Source organism: Podarcis muralis, chromosome 14 (genome assembly GCF_964188315.1).
Source record: "Podarcis muralis chromosome 14, rPodMur119.hap1.1, whole genome shotgun sequence".
Lineage (NCBI taxonomy): Eukaryota > Metazoa > Chordata > Lepidosauria > Squamata > Lacertidae > Podarcis > Podarcis muralis.
Window position 1 is genome coordinate 21,651,033 of NC_135668.1, and position 19,888 is coordinate 21,670,920.

Consider the following 19,888-nt stretch of genomic DNA (forward strand, 5'->3'; position numbering starts at 1 on the left):
AGCCAAAGCACAAAAACCATCTCACGGACAGTTAACATAGTCAATATACACCGTTAAATTGATGAGCGACCTATATATATTTTAAAAATGGAACGGCTCGGCAGCCCTTTTGCACATCAGAATAATTTACCCCTTCTCCTGCCCCTTTCATCTGAAATGCTGAAAGCATCAATTTGCACCCGTGAAATGAGGAATAGCCTTGTGCGCCAGGTGGGGAGAACTGAGCAGCGAAGGAAAGAGAGGAGCCTGGCTTGGGGACACATATACTTCCCGAACAACTCTTGTGTCGGCAGTTTTTGGCAGCCAGGTGCTGGGAAGAGGTGATGGCAGCACTTCCTTCATTGTCATTTCTAATTAGTCTATGGCTTATGTGCTCTCTCTCTCTCTCTTGCACATGCATGCACACATACCCCTAAGCACATCAACTAGGAAAATATATCCCACTAAAATGAATGGGATCTACAACCAAAATGATAATTTAATATTGGAGCATCAAATGTCTGTTTTCAATTCATGTGGGGCAGCACCTGTTACAGACAGCTGTCAGCATTGCTGGGACAGCAGTGACAGGAAGAGACTGGAGCCCAGGTGCAAAGGACTCAGGATCTGACCCTTGCTCCCAGATATTAGGCAGGTCAAAGGTTTACAGTGGGGAAGAAAGTCTTCAAAAGTTCGGCTTTTTCATTTGGAAACTATGAATGTACTTATACAGAGTCAGCTCATTGATTCATGTAGCTCGGTACTGTCTACATCTGTTTAAACTTGTGTTCCCAAATGTTGTGTGACTACAACCCCCATCATCCTCAGCCAGCTTAGCTAATAGTCAGGGGTGATGGATGTTTTCATCCAGCAACATCTGGGAACAAAAGGTTAAGTAACGCCAATGTAGACAGCAGCGGCGTAGCGTGGGTTGTCAGCACCCGGGGCAAGGCAAGTAATTTGCGCCCCCTAACCCATGGATTTGCACCCCCTAAGCTGTGGATTTGTGCCCCCTAACCCGTGGATTTGCCCTAACCCCAGATGTTGCGCCCGGTGCGGCCGGGCCCCCCCTGCACCCCCCACGCTACGCCACTGGTAGACAGTACTAAGCTAGATGGATCAATGGCACTGTCTACAATGGTGTTATTTATCCTTGTGTTCCCATATGTTGTTGGACTAAAATGTCCATCACTGCTGACTATTGGCTAAGCTGGCTGGGGGCAATGGGAGTTATAAATCCAGCAACACCTGGGGACCCAAAGTTGAAGATCATTGGTCTACACTGACTGGTAGTGGCTGTCAAGATTTTCAGGCAGGTGTCTTTTCCAGCCGTACCCGGAGATACTGGTTGGAGGCAATAATGCTTTTGAATAACAATAGCAGGAAACCACAAGAAGGGAGAGTGCTCTTGTGCTTGGGTCCTCCTTGGGGGTTTCCTGCAGTTATCTAGATGGTCATAGGATGGTGAACTAGATGGGCCAATGACCCTCTTCAGCAGGCTCTTCTTATGTCCGTTCCTTGCCTGGCAAGTCTGTGCCATGGTCCCAGGACACTGGTTTCAAATCCTCTCTGTCTCTGTCTGTGTCTGTCTGTCTGTCTCTCTGTCTCTCTCTCTCTTAGTGAGGGCTGTTGCTTTCATACCTCATTTCTGGACATCCAGGAAGCATCTGATTGGCTACTGTGAGAAACAGGATGTTGGACTAGATTAGGCTGTTAGTCTGATCTTGCATGGCTCTCCTTATACTATCTGAATTGGGCTAATTTATCAAGCTGCCTCCTGGAACTAAATGAAGCTGATTTCTTTTTTCATCAAGACCCAATAGGGCCAGACCTCCACATAACTGATTTGAATGTCTTTTAATCTTATTCTCTCCCTCTCTCTTTCTTATTGTTAATTATTTGTTTTGAGCTCCAACCTCAGAGAGCTTTTTCTAAAGACAATTTCACCCAAAGCTTAGGAGGGCATCAAAGGAAATGGCTTCAAGCTGTGAAAAGGTCACTGGCTGGCACCTAATTAGACTGCCGCAATTTTGCTAATATCTGCAAGAAGGGCGAGGAGAAAATTCAGGATGAAGCAGATTGGAGCGGATGCTGTACATCTTGGGTTTTTGCTGTGGCATATGGACATGATAGAATCAGGCTGACACAGGACCACTTTCAGTAACTGGGAGGGCAGGCAAGAAAGCATCGCCTTGAGCAGAGGGTGTTGTAGTAAGAATCACCTTAGATGTTATCTGACATAGTCAGGAGTATCTCACTGTAGGTTAGGAAGGGCTATAGCTCAGTTGCAGAGCATCTGGCTTTCAGGCAGAAGTCCCTGGTTCAATTCTAGACTCCAGGTAGGATTAAAAGAGGCTGCTGCCTGAAATTCTGGAGAGCTGATGCCAGTAAACAATGCTGAGGTAGATACTTGCTGAAGAGGCTTGCTGACCTCCTGGAAAAACACAAATTCGATCTTCTCCTTTTAGGTAAAGATCATAAGAGGACCCGGACAGTCGCCAGATTCTGTCTACAGATCTGTAGGCACAGACCATCCCCTGATAAAAATGAGTCCGTCAAGAAAATCCCCATACACGGGTGACTCTGGGCCAATTTCCTATGGTCGCTTTTCCCAAAGATATTATGTGTTTGCGCATTTAGCACATATTTAAACATGTAAGCCATTGCTGTATATTGTTTTAAATGTCTGCTTTGCTTTTGGGAATTCAGTCCCATTATGTGTTTTACAAGCTGGTCTCTGACCATAATAAAAAAATATTATCATCTCCTGGTATGCCCCGCGGAGGACAACGTTTTGGAGGTCCCAAGTTGCAAGGTGGTTAGATTGGTCTCAACTAGGGCCAGGGCCTTTTCAGTACTGGCCCCAACTTGGTGGAATGCTCTGTCACAAGTGACTAGGGCCCTGTGGGACCTGACATCTTTCTGCAGGGCCTGCAAGACAGAGCTGTTCCACCTGGCCTTTGGTTTGGACTCAGTCTGACCCTTATGTTTCCCTCCCCTTATGGTTTTGATCTATGGGCTATTATTAAAATGAGGCTGCTTTTTAAATTGTATTTCAACCTGTATTTTAAATTGGTTCCTCCCCCCCCCCCTTATGTTTTTATTGTAATTTTACTGGTGTTAGCCACCCTGAGCCCGGCTCTGGCTGGGGAGGGCAGGTTATAAATAAAATTATTATTTTTATTATTATTATTATTATTATTATTATTATTATTATTATTATTATTATTATTCTGAGCTAGATGGGCCAATGGTCTGACTCAGTATAAGGCAGATTCCTATCTCTTGAAGATGACACTTCTTCTGGGGATGAAAGTGGGGGAGAATGCAATAGAGTCAGTCTCAAGAATGAGGACTCTGCCTCTAATACCCTTCTCACTAAGAGTGAATGGATGGTAGCTGTCCTACCGCCAACTCTCCTATTAGGGAGAACAAGGAGCCTGCCTTACATGGCAGATGCTTGCAGGTGGGTAGTGTAGCATCAAGGTGTTGTAGGACAAAGCTGTGTGTGCCACACACTCCATTCTCCACCTTCTAATCTAGCCTGCCCCCTTGGGTATGATGGAGGATGCTGGCCCTTCTGGGAAGGGGGTATTCCGTTAGCAACATGACTTATGGGTGGGTGTGCTGATTGGACAGTCCTGTACTAGTGGAGATAATCCAGACAATTCAAAGGTCCTTGCAGGATGCATACAGCACAATGTGGACTGCCATGACTCCAGCGTAACTGCGTAACTTGATGAGAAATTTTGCTCCTTATACTACTCCCTTGTTCACCCATGAACTTGTTGACCCAAGTAGGGATAGACCACAGCCCATGTCTATTTTGCATATGGGTAAGCATATGGTTTTATGGGATCCTGAGTGGAATGGGACCAATTCGGGTTCACCCAGGATTCAGTTTGATTGGGTTGAAGCTGCCCCAGATCACCCCGAGTTGAAACCAGGGTGCCCCAAGGTACCAGATTGGACCCCAACTTAGAGGGGATGGGCTATTCACAGCCGTATTCATATTTCCATTCCACTCTGTTTCTGCATCAATCTTAATTTTTAAAAAAAATATGTGCATGAAAAATTGAATTCCTTTACTCACACACACACAAAAAGAATCATATACTAGGTTCCTGCAGCTACTGCTACCTTACCTATCACATCAGAAGTGGGATCCAGAGGCACTGATGGCTGTTGTTGCCTCACTTAGTGTTTCAGTTCAGTCTGGGAAGGTACTGGACTGGTAGAGGAGGAGTAGGGAACTTTTTTTTTCAGTCTGAGGGCCACATTTCCTTACAGGCAATCTCCCAGGGGCCATATGCCAGAGGTGAATGTGGCCAGAAGCAAAAGTAGGTGGAGCCACTGCTATTCCCCCCCCCCAAAAAAAAGAGGCGCCAGAACTCACCATGAACGCCTCCCTCATTCTCTTCAGATTGCAATGGTGTCCACCTGAGAGGTGCTGGAACTCACCTGAGAGGTGCCAGAACTGAGTTCCGCTGAGTTCCAGCTGGAAAAAGCCCTGGGTGGAGCAATCAATGTTCCTTTCACCTTCATACATCCTTCTACAGTCATACCTCATGTTACATCCGCTTCATGTTACGTTCTTTCAGGTTATGTCCCGTGGTGACCCGGAAGTACCGGAAAGGGTTACTTCTGGGTTTTGCCACTCACGCATGCGCAGAAGCACAAAATAACATCACACACATGCGCAGAAGCAGCAAATCACAACCCACGTGTGGGCAGATGTGCCGCTGCAGGTTGCGCTCTTTTCATGTTGCGAACGGGCCTCCTGAACGGATCCTGTTTGCAACCAGAGGTACCACTGGGCTGTATTCCCTCCAGCCCAGCAAACTGCCTTATTGACATTCAAGGGCACATTCCAGCCACGCAAAAGCATACAAGTGGGATGCAGAGCAGGACCGTCAAAGGGTTTGGCCTGGGGAGAGTTCCAAGGGCTGAGAAAGGTGGGGAACAACTGTGCCTTATGCAGAGAGGAGACCATCCTAAGATGCTGCTGCTGCTGCTGCTGCCAGCACTGTGAGAATGAAGCTGTGCCTGCCAGAATTGCCACCTTCCTCAAATGATGGGAGGAACCAAAGCTCTTTGTCCTGCAGGAAGGGTGGCACCCTGGTTGCTGTGGTGAAAGCTCCTATTCTGGGGGCCAGGAAGGGTGTAGACACCCTCTCGGAATCACAAATGCGAATGGATAAACAAGCTGGGAGTTAATCTCAAATTGTTTTACACTCTGTCTCATTTCAGTCAATGCATTTCCGTTCCTCCGTGCAGAGCCTAGTTCTGCTTAATTACCATGACTCAGGGAGAATGCTAATTGCCGGAGAACCCTGGCAGGAGCCACAACAGAGGTCCTCTCCTGACCTCTAGGGGCCAGATGGGTGATGGAGATGCAGATTACATTCCAAACCAAAGGATGGTGCTTGTATGCCAGTGAGAGAGAGACCAGCTTTTTCTAAGATCCTTTTGGGATGTCACCTCCTGTTAATTTCTCACTTTTAGAGTTACCAGATGCAACAGAAGCCCCCTTGACCTGGGCCAGCAGCTTGATATGGATGACAGTTTTCCATTGCAGGGCAGGAGCAGCAGCGATAATTCTTTCCTCAGCTGATCTGCATGGATCCGTTTAGAAAGGGGGGTTTGTGTGTCCTTACATGTGTGAGTAAGTGGGTAGAGTAATGAAAGTGTTCATTACCACATTCACTGTTGGTCAGACACACACCATTGGCACGTGGACCCTGGAGGGCTGGCAAAGGGGAATGTGGCCCTCAGGTCAAATGAATTTGCCCATCAGCTGTTTCAAAAAAGCCTTTGATTGGGCTGTGATAAACATAAGGGTGTGAGGCCAGTGTAAATGAAACAGGAAAAAATGCCCTCCCCACAAAAAATGAATGGCCAGACAAAGGATAGATGGTTTCAGCTCAATTCTGCTTTTCATGCAGGCTACATTCACACAGCACTTTGTTCAATTTCCTCAACCTTCTCCTAACAGTTACTTTCTGCATTATAGTTGAGCTTTCACATAACACAAAGGCCAACTCAGGGCATTCTTTAGCATATGCGGTGCCAGGGTGCAAAAAACTGCCCCCCAGTTTTTTGGGGGGAGGGCAGGCCAAAGTTATTGAGCTTTTTCGGGGGGGGCACGCAACTCTCTCCCATGCCCTTGCAGGTGGAAGGAGGAGAGCAATCCCCACAGAGGCTTGGGAGGGAAGCTGCATGCCTCATGTGAGCAGCTCCCCAGCTGGCTGCCTCTGCACCCGCAGCAGAAAAACCTGTGGCGTTCCAACGGACTCTGCTCTGCTTGGCAGCAGCTGTCAGCTGGCCTGGCTCTTCAATCCCCAGACTCCAAATCTCAGCCCCAGACTCTCAGCCTGGCGCCCCTGAGAGCCCGTGCCCAGGTGCCCCACACCCCTAGTGCCTATGGATAAGCTGGCCCTGGGCCAACTTCATAAAACTATTTAGTGCTCATTTCCATGTCATTTGATTCCAGCAAAGGTGTGTGTGTGTGTTACAATTTCAGCCCCCTTTGTCCAGAAAATTGTGGGAGAAAAGTGACTAAATTTGGGGCAGTGTACTGGCATATTGTTCTTTCTTGGGAATCATGGGGGGAAAGGAGTGCGCGGGTGCAGAAAGGGTGGGGTAAGCATTGATGTTGCCCACTGATATTTGCTGTTGTATCACAGCACACCCACAGGTGTGAATGGAATTTAGTGTGGCATGCAGGTATATTGGTCAAAAAGCCACAGTTCCATAACACAAAATGTACTGCAGTGTGAAAGAAACATTAGAAAACAGGGCAGAAACACTAGCATTATAATCAGGAAAACTAACACGACACTCTCCGCATCTGAATGCACCTGATGCCTTGCAAAACGTTATCCTTTAGTCCGCCACAATTTTGAGTGCCTCAGCCTAAATGTAGCCAGGGGAAGAGTTGCATAGAAATGCACAGCACCCTCCACTGCTTAGCATCTGCCCCACTTCCTTGCTGCTCAAGGAAGCCATCTGACAGTAAAGATAATATAATAAATGACATTTTTACATCCCATTCTATACACCATGCAGGGCTCGGAGCACTGACTTTGACCCGGGAAACATTAGAAAGGCCAAGAACGGCACAGCCATTGCCTGTGGTACTCTTGTACTGTCACACAATCCCCCCTCTCTTTATTATTATTTTATTACATTTTAAACATTTTCATGACACAGAGGGGGGAATAAGTCAATCCCATTTACAGCTAACCCCGGAGGAAAAGGAGGAACCGTCCTCCATGAATTCTAATGTACCAGTGAGCAGGCTGAGAGGCGCTAAGCAACTGATGTTCTCGGGTCGATGTTTTCCTTAGTGCCTTCCTAGTAGGAGGAAGGCTCTCAAATGGTGGAGGTTCAGAACAAGGACTGATGGAACCAGGAGGAGCTGGCACATGCAGGAGATAAGGACGTCACCAGGTGGTTCGCTCCTCAAATGGCATTTCCTAGGAATTTTGGGAAGTTGTCTGTCTGCTTTTTGTGTGCTCAGGCACCTCTTGAGAAATCATCACCAAATTTGGCATGTTCTGGAGCCCCGGTGGAGTGGGGGAGTGCCAAAGCAAATGAGTAATGATGAATAAACAAGTAATGATAAATACTGCAGCTTAGTTCCAGCTTCCAGCTCTGCTGGCCCTTTGCCTGACCTCACAGCACCTCTTACATATATAGTCAAAAAAGAGGATGAAATGGACAACTGAATTGCAAACACTCTTTTATACATATAGCTGCAAATCTATAAATAACTGCTATAATTCAAATAGAGCAAAAACATACATCTCGTCCTAGTGGGGAAGATTGTGACTCCAGGTGGTCCATGTACCTGCCTGATCAGTCTCAACGTTGACGGCAATTTTAATGCTCTTCCTGATCTCCAGTCTTGATAGTTAAACTGAACTTAGATGAGTCAGTCCTTCAAACAGTCAACATCTTCCAGTGGAGGGCTAGCCCCTGAAAGCGTTTAAAAGAGAGGACTGCTCTCTGTTTAGATGGACTTATGATCACCCTAGCCTGAGAAATAAATGCCAAAGCTAACTTAAACAGAAATGTATTTCACCATAGTGGGGGAAAGGATGGACAGGTGAACTGCCTGCTTAGTCTGCTTTCCGGATGCTCCTAAATGTTGATGGGCAACTTCAAGGCCCCTGTTGCTCTCCCTCCTCAGGGTTATTTATGTTTAAGACAAATGTGGACGAGGCAGCCCTTCAAGAAGAGGACTCCTTCCAAAAGGGGACTCTGCTCTGTAAAGGTAGGACATGTAGCTCCCTTATACTTAGCTCTGGTCCACCTTGCTAGACTCCCAGTGGAATTAGAACTGGGTCTGATACTGTTGCCTTTATGCACAGGGATAAGAAAAGGAAGTGGGTCAGTTGAAAATCTTCACCCTTATGCTCAAGAAGAGTTCCTCCACCAACTCAGTCAATAAAATTGTATGTGTGTGAGAGAGAAGACAGAAAAACAAACCATTGAGCAGAAAACACTGCAAAAGAAAAGCACCATCCGTCATGCATCCTCCACTTTTGGCTAACTGGTGCTCACACATTGCTATAGAGATATATCAGTACATTACGAGGAATCTCTCCCTCTTTCTATGGAATCTAGATAATAGTTTCAATAGCAAAAAGAAGAAGAACAGAGAGATCTATTTTGGAAGTGCAAACAGGGCAAGACATCTGGGATTGGAACTGTCACCACATAAGAAGCAGATGCAAGCTGTGAGCTGCCTGCTCATTGCTTGAGGATTGATGGCTTGGGCCTGCTCTCCAGTCAGCTGAAGACCCCAAGCATTATTGACAGCAATGGGAGAAGCTGGCTGCTTGGGCTGACTCAAGATGTAGAAAGTCCTCCATGTGACGTGTGTGTGTGTGTGTCAGTGTCATACATCTTTCCTCTATTGGCTTCTGATTCTTCTTTGACTCCTTCAGCCCTGGAGCGATACTCCTAGATCTCTTTGTCCAGCTCTGAAAAGTCTCCTTCCTGGTCAGAGCAGCTGTCTGTGTTATAATCCACTTCATCCCCAAAGGGAAGTTCATCGTCCGTCTCCAGGTTGCCGTTGCTGCTGCTGCTTCTGCCACAGAATTGCAAAGAGAGAGACATAAAGAGAATTGAATGCAGGCAGCAAAACACTTGATAAGAGATCACAGCACATGTTAGTATGTGGGAGGGGACTGATAGAATGGCCAGAAATTGAAAAATTCTCATTTTTCTAATCAGTTCTCCACATTTCTGCATGATTCAATTCTATGATTCTACGATCCTGTTTTAGAAGAAATCTGGTAGCTGCTTTGGCCAAGCATCAGTGTGTTACTGTGGCCTGAACTTCTGGAGAAAGCCCCAATACAGTAGTTCGAGCTGAACATCCTCTCTGTTTTGGATTCAGGTTTCCAATACGTAATTGGGAAAGCTGAGTTTGCTCTGTGTGTGTGTGTGTGTGTGTGTGTGTGTGTGTGTAGCTAGGGAGCCCTTGCTCAGCAGGAAAATGAAATAAAACCACATTCAAGCAATGCACACAGATACATAGGAATTGATTGCCCCGCTGCACATTTAACGCCTACTGTCCCATAACCCCCATCTAGTGAGCTCTATGGGAGCCTCAGCAGCAATTTGCAACTTTATGATGTGATAAATAGAAATCCTTTGTTTTGATTTTTAATTTGCATATTTATTGAGAGATGACTTGATCTTAATTAGTTCTGCTTTGTATGTATGTGTGTGCGCATATTTGTTTGTTTGCTTGTGTTCTTGAAAGGCTGTTTTGTATGAGTAGGAGCCCAGCGTTCCTGCTGACATAACCAAAAACAAGAGAAAAGACAGGCCCATTGGGGCTGTTATTTATTCCTAAGTCAAACACCCCCTCCCCCATCTCTCTCACTCTTCTAGAAAAGGCTCTTTTATGTTAAATGCTGGCACAAACATTCAGTTCATGCTACGTACGCTAAGCTCTCAAGCTTCGGTGCTCTTCTGCATTTGAACATCAGAATATCTTGCTCAGCACTGTCTACACGGACTGGTAGTGGCTCTCCATAGTTTTCCTTCCTGCACTACCTAGAGACTCCAGGCATTGAACCTGAGACAGTGTGCAAGGCCGATGCTCTACCATTGAGCTACAGATAGCACTCCCTCTTCTTCTTCTGATGAAGAACTACTTCAGGGTGAGCTGCAGCCCCCAGAAACTCAGGAACAGCCCAGAACAGCAGCCATGGAGGAGTCTCGATGAGGTTTCCCTCAGCCAAATTGACGTTACAATTTTCTCACAATCTTCATTGTTTCCTGGTGATATATTATATTGCTGGCAGCTTTCTACAATTAAGTTGTAATGTTTGTGAACATTCTTTTTTATTTCAGACAAAACATTAAAATAAACAAACCAATATAAAACAAGCCAAACATTTCAAAGATCACACCTAGAGAAAGAAATACATAAATGAACCTTGTGTGTCCTCATTACACACTTTGGAAAGAATATATCTATAAATGCCAAACAAACAGCAGACTTACAAAGTTAACAACAATGTCCTTTAAATCTTCGCATCAGTGACATGATGTCAAATTAAAGAAAACGTGGAATATCGAGAAAAAGTTCAGGATAGCATACATCCCCCAAAAGGGGGGTATTATTGGTTCTTCTGTTGAGAAATTGATGAAAGGAAGGAAAGGTGACTGGTTATCATAAAATTTATCTTGTTGAATATCACCTCTGGCTACTCTGCAATGTTGTGTTAGTTTGTCTACAAGTGCCATCTTGCAAACCTTATTGTAGTAAAGGTAAAGGACCCCTGGATGGTTAAGTCCAATCAAAGGCGACTATGGGGTGTGGGGATCATCTTGCTTTTCAGGCTAAGGGAGCCGGTGTTTGTCCACAGACAGCTTTCCGGGTCATGTGACCAGCATGACTAAACCACTTCTGGCATGACGGGACACCATGACACGTACCAGAGCACACGGAAATGCCTTTTACCTTCACACCACAGTGGTACCTACTTGCACTGCTAGGCTGGGAGAAGCTGGGACAAAGCAACGGGAGCTCACCCCATCACATGGATTTGAACCGCTGACCTTCCAGTCTGCAAGCCCAAAAGGCTCACTAATTTAGACCACAGCGCTACCAAAAACTCTGCTGTACCAGCTCTGTGTAGTTAACAAACGATCTCTTCTCCATAAGAATGCAATCTCCAACCAGACAGGAAATGGATTATTAACGGCTTAAAAATATGTATCTTTACTTGCTGCTCAGAATAATGATAGCAAGACCAACTGTGGCCTTTAACCACTGTAATATTCAGAATTTTAATAACTCAGTGTAAAACATCATCCCAAAATCTGGTTATGGCTTGAAACTCCCATCAAAAGTGAATATAAGGTCCATTGGTAGAAGACCTCCACCAACCAAGAGAGGAAACCAAGAAACAAATATGACATAAATGCACTGGAGTCGGATTAATTTAAGTGATTGCTTCTTAACAAGTGTAGAAATTAATTTAAAAGAGGGTGGCCACCATATAGCCTTTCAGTTCCTTTCAGATATTTCCCCTATATCTGCTTCCTATATCCAACACAAGTCCCCCTTATTAATGAATAAGTTTATGAACATCCCATGACATCATAGCACCTCATCCAATGATTGCTCCTCTCTGCAAAGCATTCTTCATCATCATCATCCCATCTTTTATTTTATTTTTTTATCATCAGCCCATCTGTATAGATTTCTGGTTCAGAGCTGTGGCAAACACCCTATAAATAGGTAAAGGTAAAGGTACCGCTGCCCGTACGGGCCAGTCTTGACAGACTCTAGGGTTGTGCGCCCATCTCACTCAAGAGGCTGGGGGCCAGCGCTGTCCGGAGACACTTCCAGGTCACGTGGCCAGCGTGACAAAGCTGCATCTGGCGAGCCAGCGCAGCACACGGAACGCCGTTTACCTTCCCTCTAGTAAGCGGTCCCTATTTATCTACTTGCACCCGGGGGTGCTTTCGAACTGCTAGGTTGGCAGGCGCTGGGACCGAGCAACAGGAGCGCACCCCGCCCTGGGGATTCGAACCGCCGACCTTTCAATCGGCAAGCCTTAGGTGCTGAGGCTTTTACCCACAGCGCTACCCGCAAACACCCTATAAATAAACACTGTTTATTACAGAGAAACAATTAATAGTTGTCTCCAAGATTCTGTTTGTGATGACTATTTCCTTGATAAGCTTCCTTTTTCTGAGTTCACATTTCCTTCTCTTTCTCCATAAAAGTCTAAAGGAAAGGTATAACTTGTTAGGACTTGTACTAATTAGTTTTTCAGGAGTTCCCAAGGTAATTGCAGCTTGCAAGGTTTGTAATTGATTTTGCCAGATTAAAAAAAAAAAGTTGCCTGATAGAGGCCTGTAGAAATTTATCATGTCAAAGCAAGGGGAAAACAGCTTGTCAGGCTAAATGGAAGGATCATAAGACTAGAGAACCAAAGGGGCTGACTTCTGGCCCACAATATATCAATTTCTTTAAAGTATGTTTGAACCACCTCACCTTTTGACTATAAGATCCTTTCATCAGTGGAGGTTGGTGCTCATTGGGACTGGTAGGGCAGAAAGCAGGGAGGCCAACAGCAGATGGCACTACAGCCAATGACTGGTAGGGCCAGAACTGATGAAACACAGAGCCAACTAATTCTGGTTTTGCTCCCATTCTCCTCCCAGCTAAGTTCTACGAAGGGAACATAAAGACTAAGGAGGAGAAGGCTGAGAACTAGTGGCAGCTGCCCCCAAGATTAGTTATAAGTAAAGAGTTGGGGGTTGGCTAAGGGCACACTGAGCTTGGTGGGACAATGCCCCATTCACACAAATTGACCCACCTCCACTGCCTGTCACTGTCTCAATAAATAAATAAGAAAATAAGAAACAACATAAGTGAATGATATATTGTACGTGTAGTAAATTTGTTAAAAGCTCTGAAAAATCTAATTAAAATTAAGATTAAAAAAAATAAAACCAGCAGGCTTTGGGGAACTGACTGATTTTAATGAAAGAGCTGGTGGTGTGTTGTTTTTATTGTAGTTATTTGCGTGGCTTTAGTAGATTTTATATATGCATACAGGTAACTTGCAACTTAGCCACATTTAACTTGTGTGCATTCAGCTTTATGTGATTGGCAAATTTCCCCAAATATTTTTTTAAAGAGAGCAGGTGTCCAGGAAAAAGGACTTTGGCAATCCCACCTGCCATTGAACCCAATGTGTTTTGGCTACAGGCAATTTGGATTTACATGCAGTCCCCGGAACGTAACCCCACTGTAAGTTGAGAGTTGCCTGTATAGTTGAAATTCTGTCAATGCTTTTTTAAAAAAAATAAAATAATTTTTTTTTCCTTTCTCTGTTGTTAGCAGTTCTTGTTTTTATCTGTAAGCCACCTTGAATCCCAACAGTGAAAATGGCAGGGAATGAATGAATGAACCTGTAGATTGCAAATCTTATTTAAAAATAATGTTAGCATGAAATGATAAAACCATAAAAAAGAACACAGTTGAACACAGCAAATAGTAAATAAGAATATTAATGCCAATACTACTATTAGTAATAATAAATAGGAGGAGAAGCAACAGCCACATAACACATAGCAAGTTGACCAGATGCAATAGTCTGGGATCATGTTATTCGCAGCAGTATGATGCCATTTTAAACAGTCATGGCTTCTCTCAAAGTATTCTGGGAAGTGTAGTTTAGGGTGCTGAGACTTGGTAGCAAAATCCTATTCCGCCTCACAGGACTACAATTCTCAGAGTGAGGGGCGCCAACTCCTGGAGGCCCTACCCTTTTCGGCTCCCCAAATGTTCAAAATAATTAGGCCCAAGCACTGAGCCAAGCGCAGCGTGGTTTCAATGGCCAGCTTCTCCTCCTCCTCCTCCTCCTCCTCCTCCTCCTGTTGAACCCATCCGTTCCTTAGAATCAGCATCAGAGGCATTGATCATTGGCCCACATTTAAAACCAGTTAGAAGGCATTTTCTCCTCCCTTAGTAGAGACATTCCATGGCAGAACCATGGAACAGAACAGCTGGATCGAGCTGTTATGGGGTTCAGTGACAGAAGAGATCACTTTGTGTAGACTAAAGAAGGAAAGGGCAGAACAACCTTTGGGGTGGAGAAATAGGATGGGGCAGCTAAGAGATTAAGGTGCATCTATTCAGTGGGGGTGCAGAGTAGATTTGTTGTCCCAATGTGTGTGTGTGTGTGTGTGTGTGTGTGTTAAAAAATAATGCAGAGCTAAAAATTGCAACCAAAAAAGGTTTCTTTCCCCCTGGTAACCATAGCAATGCCACCCTCCTGCATTAATAAAAATGAAAAAGTGGCCCTTGGAGTAATTTAAGTTGTGAACCCCTTTGTAGCAGAGCTACAATCTGGGAGAAGCACATCACTGCATCAGTAAACTAAATAATACTTTCCCTCTAGATACTTTCATGCATTTGAGCTGAAATTTAATTGAAGCATTTTTTTTTCTAAGGGGAAGAACGAGCAGAAATAAAAAATAAAAAAAACAAAGAAGCTTTGGGGATCAGTACAGAGACTTGCCTCCCCCTGTTTTGTGACTGCCTTGCATCTGTTCAAGTCAGTTTGTTTTATTAATGCTCGCTTGGCCTAAAGCGATCGGAGGGATGTTAAAAGATGCAGTGTTAGCACAGTACTGACACAGGGATTCCCCCCCCCCTGTAAGAAATAAAATTAACGATTGCACATAAGATTGAACCCGGCCTTTCTCCAGCTCTCCAATCTTCCACATTTTTGGGGTTAACACCCCCCCCCCAACAAACCTAGCACAGCGGAAGGAGAATAAAGCACATAGATGTATCGCTCCATTATATTAGGATGCCTGCAAGAGGGTTCAGAGAGCCAATATTGAAGGAGAGCAAATGATCTGCAGAGACCTTCAAGTTCAAGTCTAAGAAAGGTATAAGATTCCCACTCCCCCCCCCCCCAGCTTCTGAATTTTTCGGTAGCAAACATTAGGAAACAAGAATTCCGATCTCCTTGCCAAGACAATAACTTGGGGGTAGAGCAGCTGTTTTGTACACTGTGGGTTCCTGGTTCAATTCCCGGCCTCCCCTGTCAAAAAGAATTCAACTAGCAGGTGATTGGGAAGATCTTCTGCTTGATATCCTGGAGAGTTGCTGCTGGTCAGTGTGGACAATGCTGGCTAAACCTTAGATGACGAAATCTGAAAGATCAGGGTTCAATAAACCACACAGTCATGAAGCTCATTGGATGAGCATAGGCCAATTGCCATCTCCCAGTTCAACCCACCTCACAAGCTTGTTGTGATAACGAAATCTCGAGGGGGGAACCATGGAAGGTACCTTGAACTCCCTGGAGGAACGGTGGCATACAAATGCAATCAGTAAATGAAATATCTGGTGCTATTTATTAGTGGCAAAAATAGACACTTTGAAGCCACAATCCTATGCACATTTATCTGAGAGCAAGTCCTCAGCAAGTCCTGAGCTCTGTGGGAGTTACTTTTGAGTAAACATTTATATGATTGTGCTTAAGCACGTGAGCAATCTCCATCCCATCCTGTGTTCATCCCAATCACTGCTGCTTCCGTTCTGCTACAGTTCGGCTTTTGTTAAAATCTATGTTTTCCATCTCACTATCCACTAAGACTGAAATGAACATCCTTAATCATGTGATTGATTTCAATGCTTTTCAGTGGAAGGGAAGCATTGAAAACACCAAAAATAACATAATTGTTCATATGCTATTTGCAGACTAAAAGAATGATGGCGGTGAATATTGTTCATATTCACTTGTGTGATTTCCATCCCTGACCTTAGATGAATACGCCAATTGTGTCAATTTCGGCTCCCATTTCTGTTTCCAACTCTCCAGACTCTCTAATTGTGCTGCAAGCGTTACACCTCTATGAATACACCATCCCTGTGTAAATAATCTAGGTTCTGGCCATTTTTATATAGGGTAGCTGGAAAACTGATGTGAGAGATCTTCATCTTACACAGCACCAAAAAATAGGAAGCGCATCACATACACACACAGACACCCCCCACACACAAAAGACAACTAAAGTGGATACAAATTTGCATGAAAGTTCTGTGTGCTAATTTATATGTATTGGTGCACACTTAGACATGATTAATTGCTAAAATTCAGTCAAAAATGCCTCTTGCTGGACAGAAGGAAGACTGGCCAATGGAGCGTGTGCCTGTTCAATCTGCAGATCAGATAATGAAGGGCAAGAAGTTGTTCTCTGTTTCCCCTGTTCTCCCTTCTTATGATTTCTCTCTTTGAAGCAGACATTCACACTATGCATTTAAAGCACTGTGGCCCTACTTTAAATGGTCTTGGCTTCCCCCAAAGAATTCTGGGAGCTGTAGTTTGTTAAGGATATGGAGAATTGTTAGGAGACCCCTATTCCTCTCACAGAACTACAATTCTCAGAGTGCTTTAACAATCAATCTGTCTTCACATGTTCAAACAGTATGTATCATTTGGATGCCTGAGAAAGGCAGAGTCAGCTCCCAAGAAACGCAGTCGGCCGGTGAACATGATCCAGACCCCACCCTCTCCATACATTCATTCATGTGTATCAGGGAGTATTGTGGTTTTTATTATTATTATTATTTGTTACCATGTTATGTATTATAGTGTTTTTATATTGTAAACCATCCTGTGATCCTTGGATGAAGGATGGTATAGTAGTAGTAGTAGTAGTAGTAGTAGTAAGTAGTAGTATCTTTCCCTGAACTTGGTGTGTTGTGTGAAATATGGCTAAAATCTGAACTCATAGAAACAACAACTCTTGAGTACTGTGGAAGCTGAACTATTAGAGTAAACATATGCAGTCTTCAGAGACAAAACAATTTAACATATGTATGAATAGTTCGAATTCAACATGGACATGCTCCTTAGATCTGCAACTTGACAATGGAAGTTTACAGAGAAAATTGATTTAATTGCTTTGCAAATCTATAACTCTCTGTAGGTTATTCATGTATTCATCTTCCATTATATTTGAGTTTGAGATTATGTAAATGTGTTTACATAAACCATGGTTGGCAGGTTCATCTGTGTCCCCTGATGCACAGCTTCAGCTATGTGGGGGGAAAGGGTTGGGGGCTTGGATCTGGGTCCAACTCCTTGAAGGCTTGAAGAAACAATATTAGTTTGGCAGGGGTGAAGGGGTGTGTGTGTGTCTGTGTGTGTGTGTGTGTGTGTGTGTGTGTGTGTGTGTGTGTTATTGACAGCTTAAAAGCCAGAAATTTAAATGGGAACGGCAACAATTTGCTGCTTGTAACTGTGATATTTTTGAGCTAACGTCTTGTTAATGAACCTGTGTTTGAAAGCTTTGATCACACACCTTATGTCATTTTTTTGTTTCTACCATAATGGGAAGGGGGAATAAATGTTTCATTCCCACAGAAATGTGCTGGGTAATTAGTTGCCATTTACTTCATCATATGCTGCTCAGACCCGGCTCTGATCTGCAGTTAGTGTCATGAGTCCCGTGGAGATCCCTTGGAGTGGGGATCCTAGCAGATGGAGGAAGAGATTGTGGAGTTGGAGCTAGACAGCGCAGAGGGGGGCCCGAGCAGGATGGGGTTGGCAGGACTGGTGCCTCAAAAAAATGTCTGAGTTAGAAGACGTGGCGAGTGATCAGACTCAGGAGCTGGATCCTGGGGAAGGTTCAAGCAGGTTGTCAGAGAGGTGTTGTTGTTTAGTCGTTTAGTCGTGTCTGACTCTTCGTGACCCCATGGACCAGAGCACGCCAGGCACTCCTGTCTTCCACCGCCTCCCGCAGTTTGGTCAGGCTCATGTTTGTAGCTTCGAGAACACTATCCAACCATCTCATCCTCTGTCGTCCCCTTCTCCTTGTGCCCTCCTTTCCCAACATCAGGGTCTTTTCCAGGGAGTCTTCTCTTCTCATGAGGTGGCCAAAGTATTGGAGCCTCAACTTCACGATCTGTCCTTCCAGTGAGCACTCAGGTCTGATTTCCTTAAGAATGGATGTGTTTGATCTTCTTGCAGTCCATGGGACTCTCAAGAGTCTCCTCCAGCACCATAATTCAAAAGCATGTCAGAGAGGTATTCTGCCCCTATAATACATCTAGCCAGGTACCTCTAAAGGGTCACGGTTGGCAGCCCCTCCTGTTACTCCTCTTACTAAGCAGCCTCCTCCAGGAGAGGTTCAGGAGAGTGAGTTGGATACAGAGCTGGCACCTCCAGCACCAAGGACATAGACATGCCAGTGTTGCCATGTACAAACCTCACAAGCCCAGCCCAGTTGCAGAAGCACCCATTTGCTAGCCTGGAGTAGAGGTGGCTGCTGTTTGCCATGCTAATGCTTTTGCCTGCACCCCCGCCCCCTTAAAAGGAAGAGGCAAAGGGTGTGAAGCTTGTTGGGTCAACGTCTCAACTCAGGTCACTATTTTAAATCAAACTGTAGGCTAAACATATGACAATGGGCTGTAGCCAATTAAGTCAATGTAGAACTATTTAAATCATTGGGCTTAAGTCAGTACTTTGATTGTGGTGGATCTACTCTGAGTATGGCATAAGTTGGCTTCCACACAATACCTCATGAAGAGAATCTTTAAACTGGCCATTATTTAGGGGGAAAGCCAGATATAACCATGAAGCTTGCAGGTCCGGGATTCAAGTATGAGGGCAGCATTATATCTCCCTAATTCCTTTAATCCAAGCGAAAGAATAGCTTCCCTCTTCCTTCCTCTCAACCCAATCAGCAAACATCTCTTCCTTCCTCAGCTCTCTCTTCACAAGTGCTCTTCTCTTTCTTTCCATGGCTACTGTTGCCTGACTAGCCTCCAGCATAGGAGGACGAAAGGCCTTCCTTCCAAGGTAAGTGGCCTGATGGGTTTGGGGAATCACAGGTGTGAAGGAAAAGGATTGGGGGGGACTCATGGGACAGTGGAAGGATCAGAGTTCATTATACCTCTGACTGGGTGTACAATAGATTCCCTTCCTTTGAGGAACTGGTTTGTATTATTTTAAGCCAGGGATTGCCAACATGTGACTGCCAATGTGTTTGCCAATACTTCTTACGGTGCCCATGAAAGGTCTCATTAAACATCCCCTCAGAAATGCAAAATAGACTGTTGGCTGTCCCTGCTCAGTTCCTGTTTGCATAAGTGCTCAGCTTCCCCTACATTGCTCCCTTAAACATGCCCCCTTGGATGCCAGAATTGGACACCCATCCTCCTATCCATTCCAAGCAGAAGAGAGGCACAAAGAGCTTCATTTTGTAAGGGTGGTGGTGATTGATGTACGTGCTTTTAATATGGTGTGGCTAAAGGGGACAGGGAGGATGCCCACACCATTTTGTGGTCCTTCCTCTTTTGGATGTGGCAGCCATTTTGTTATGCCACACAGAGCTTTCTCATCATTCCAAGGGTGTCCTCTGCCCCTTAAAGCTCAGCAACTGCTTTTAATTAGGTGAGCTGGGGAGACGGGTGGGAGTAAGTTGTGCTTCACTAGAATCTTACAGCATCTGATTTACAAAACAGAACTTCGTTGGTTAAAAACTGGAGAGCTCAGCCAGAAAAAGACCCTGCAAATCCAGTTGGCAATTATTAAAAGGGGGGAGGAAGCACACCCATGTGTGTTTTCTCAAATTAATTTCCACCAGCTTTGCTCATAGGCCATGCTTTTCTTTGCTTCTGTTGTCTGCCTCACAAGGGATCTGTGAGTTCTGATTAGTGCAGAAGACAAATGTGGAAACATTGTGTGTGTGTGTGTGTGTGTGTGTGTGCGCGCGCATGTGCTTGTGTGTTACCAAAGGGACTTTTTCTCCATTTGCTAGTTCCGTGTGTGCCTTAGCGAATGGGTTTAAAAGAGGATTGGACAAATGCATGGAGGAGAATAAGGCTTCTAAGTGGCTGCTA

At 44.7% G+C, this 19,888-nt stretch overlaps 1 protein-coding gene across 1 annotated transcript in view; it reads right to left on the reverse strand.

Annotated features, from left to right (window-relative positions):
• Positions 1 to 7,710: 7,710 nt before the first annotated feature.
• The window catches only part of AGBL1 (AGBL carboxypeptidase 1), a 401,756-nt gene continuing 389,578 nt past the window's right edge, over positions 7,711 to 19,888 (reverse strand). The window contains exon 23 of the mRNA XM_028706413.2: positions 7,711 to 9,076. Coding sequence (XP_028562246.2) covers positions 8,950 to 9,076 — 127 coding nt within the window. The 3' untranslated portion in view covers positions 7,711 to 8,949. The remainder of the gene's footprint in view (positions 9,077 to 19,888) is intronic.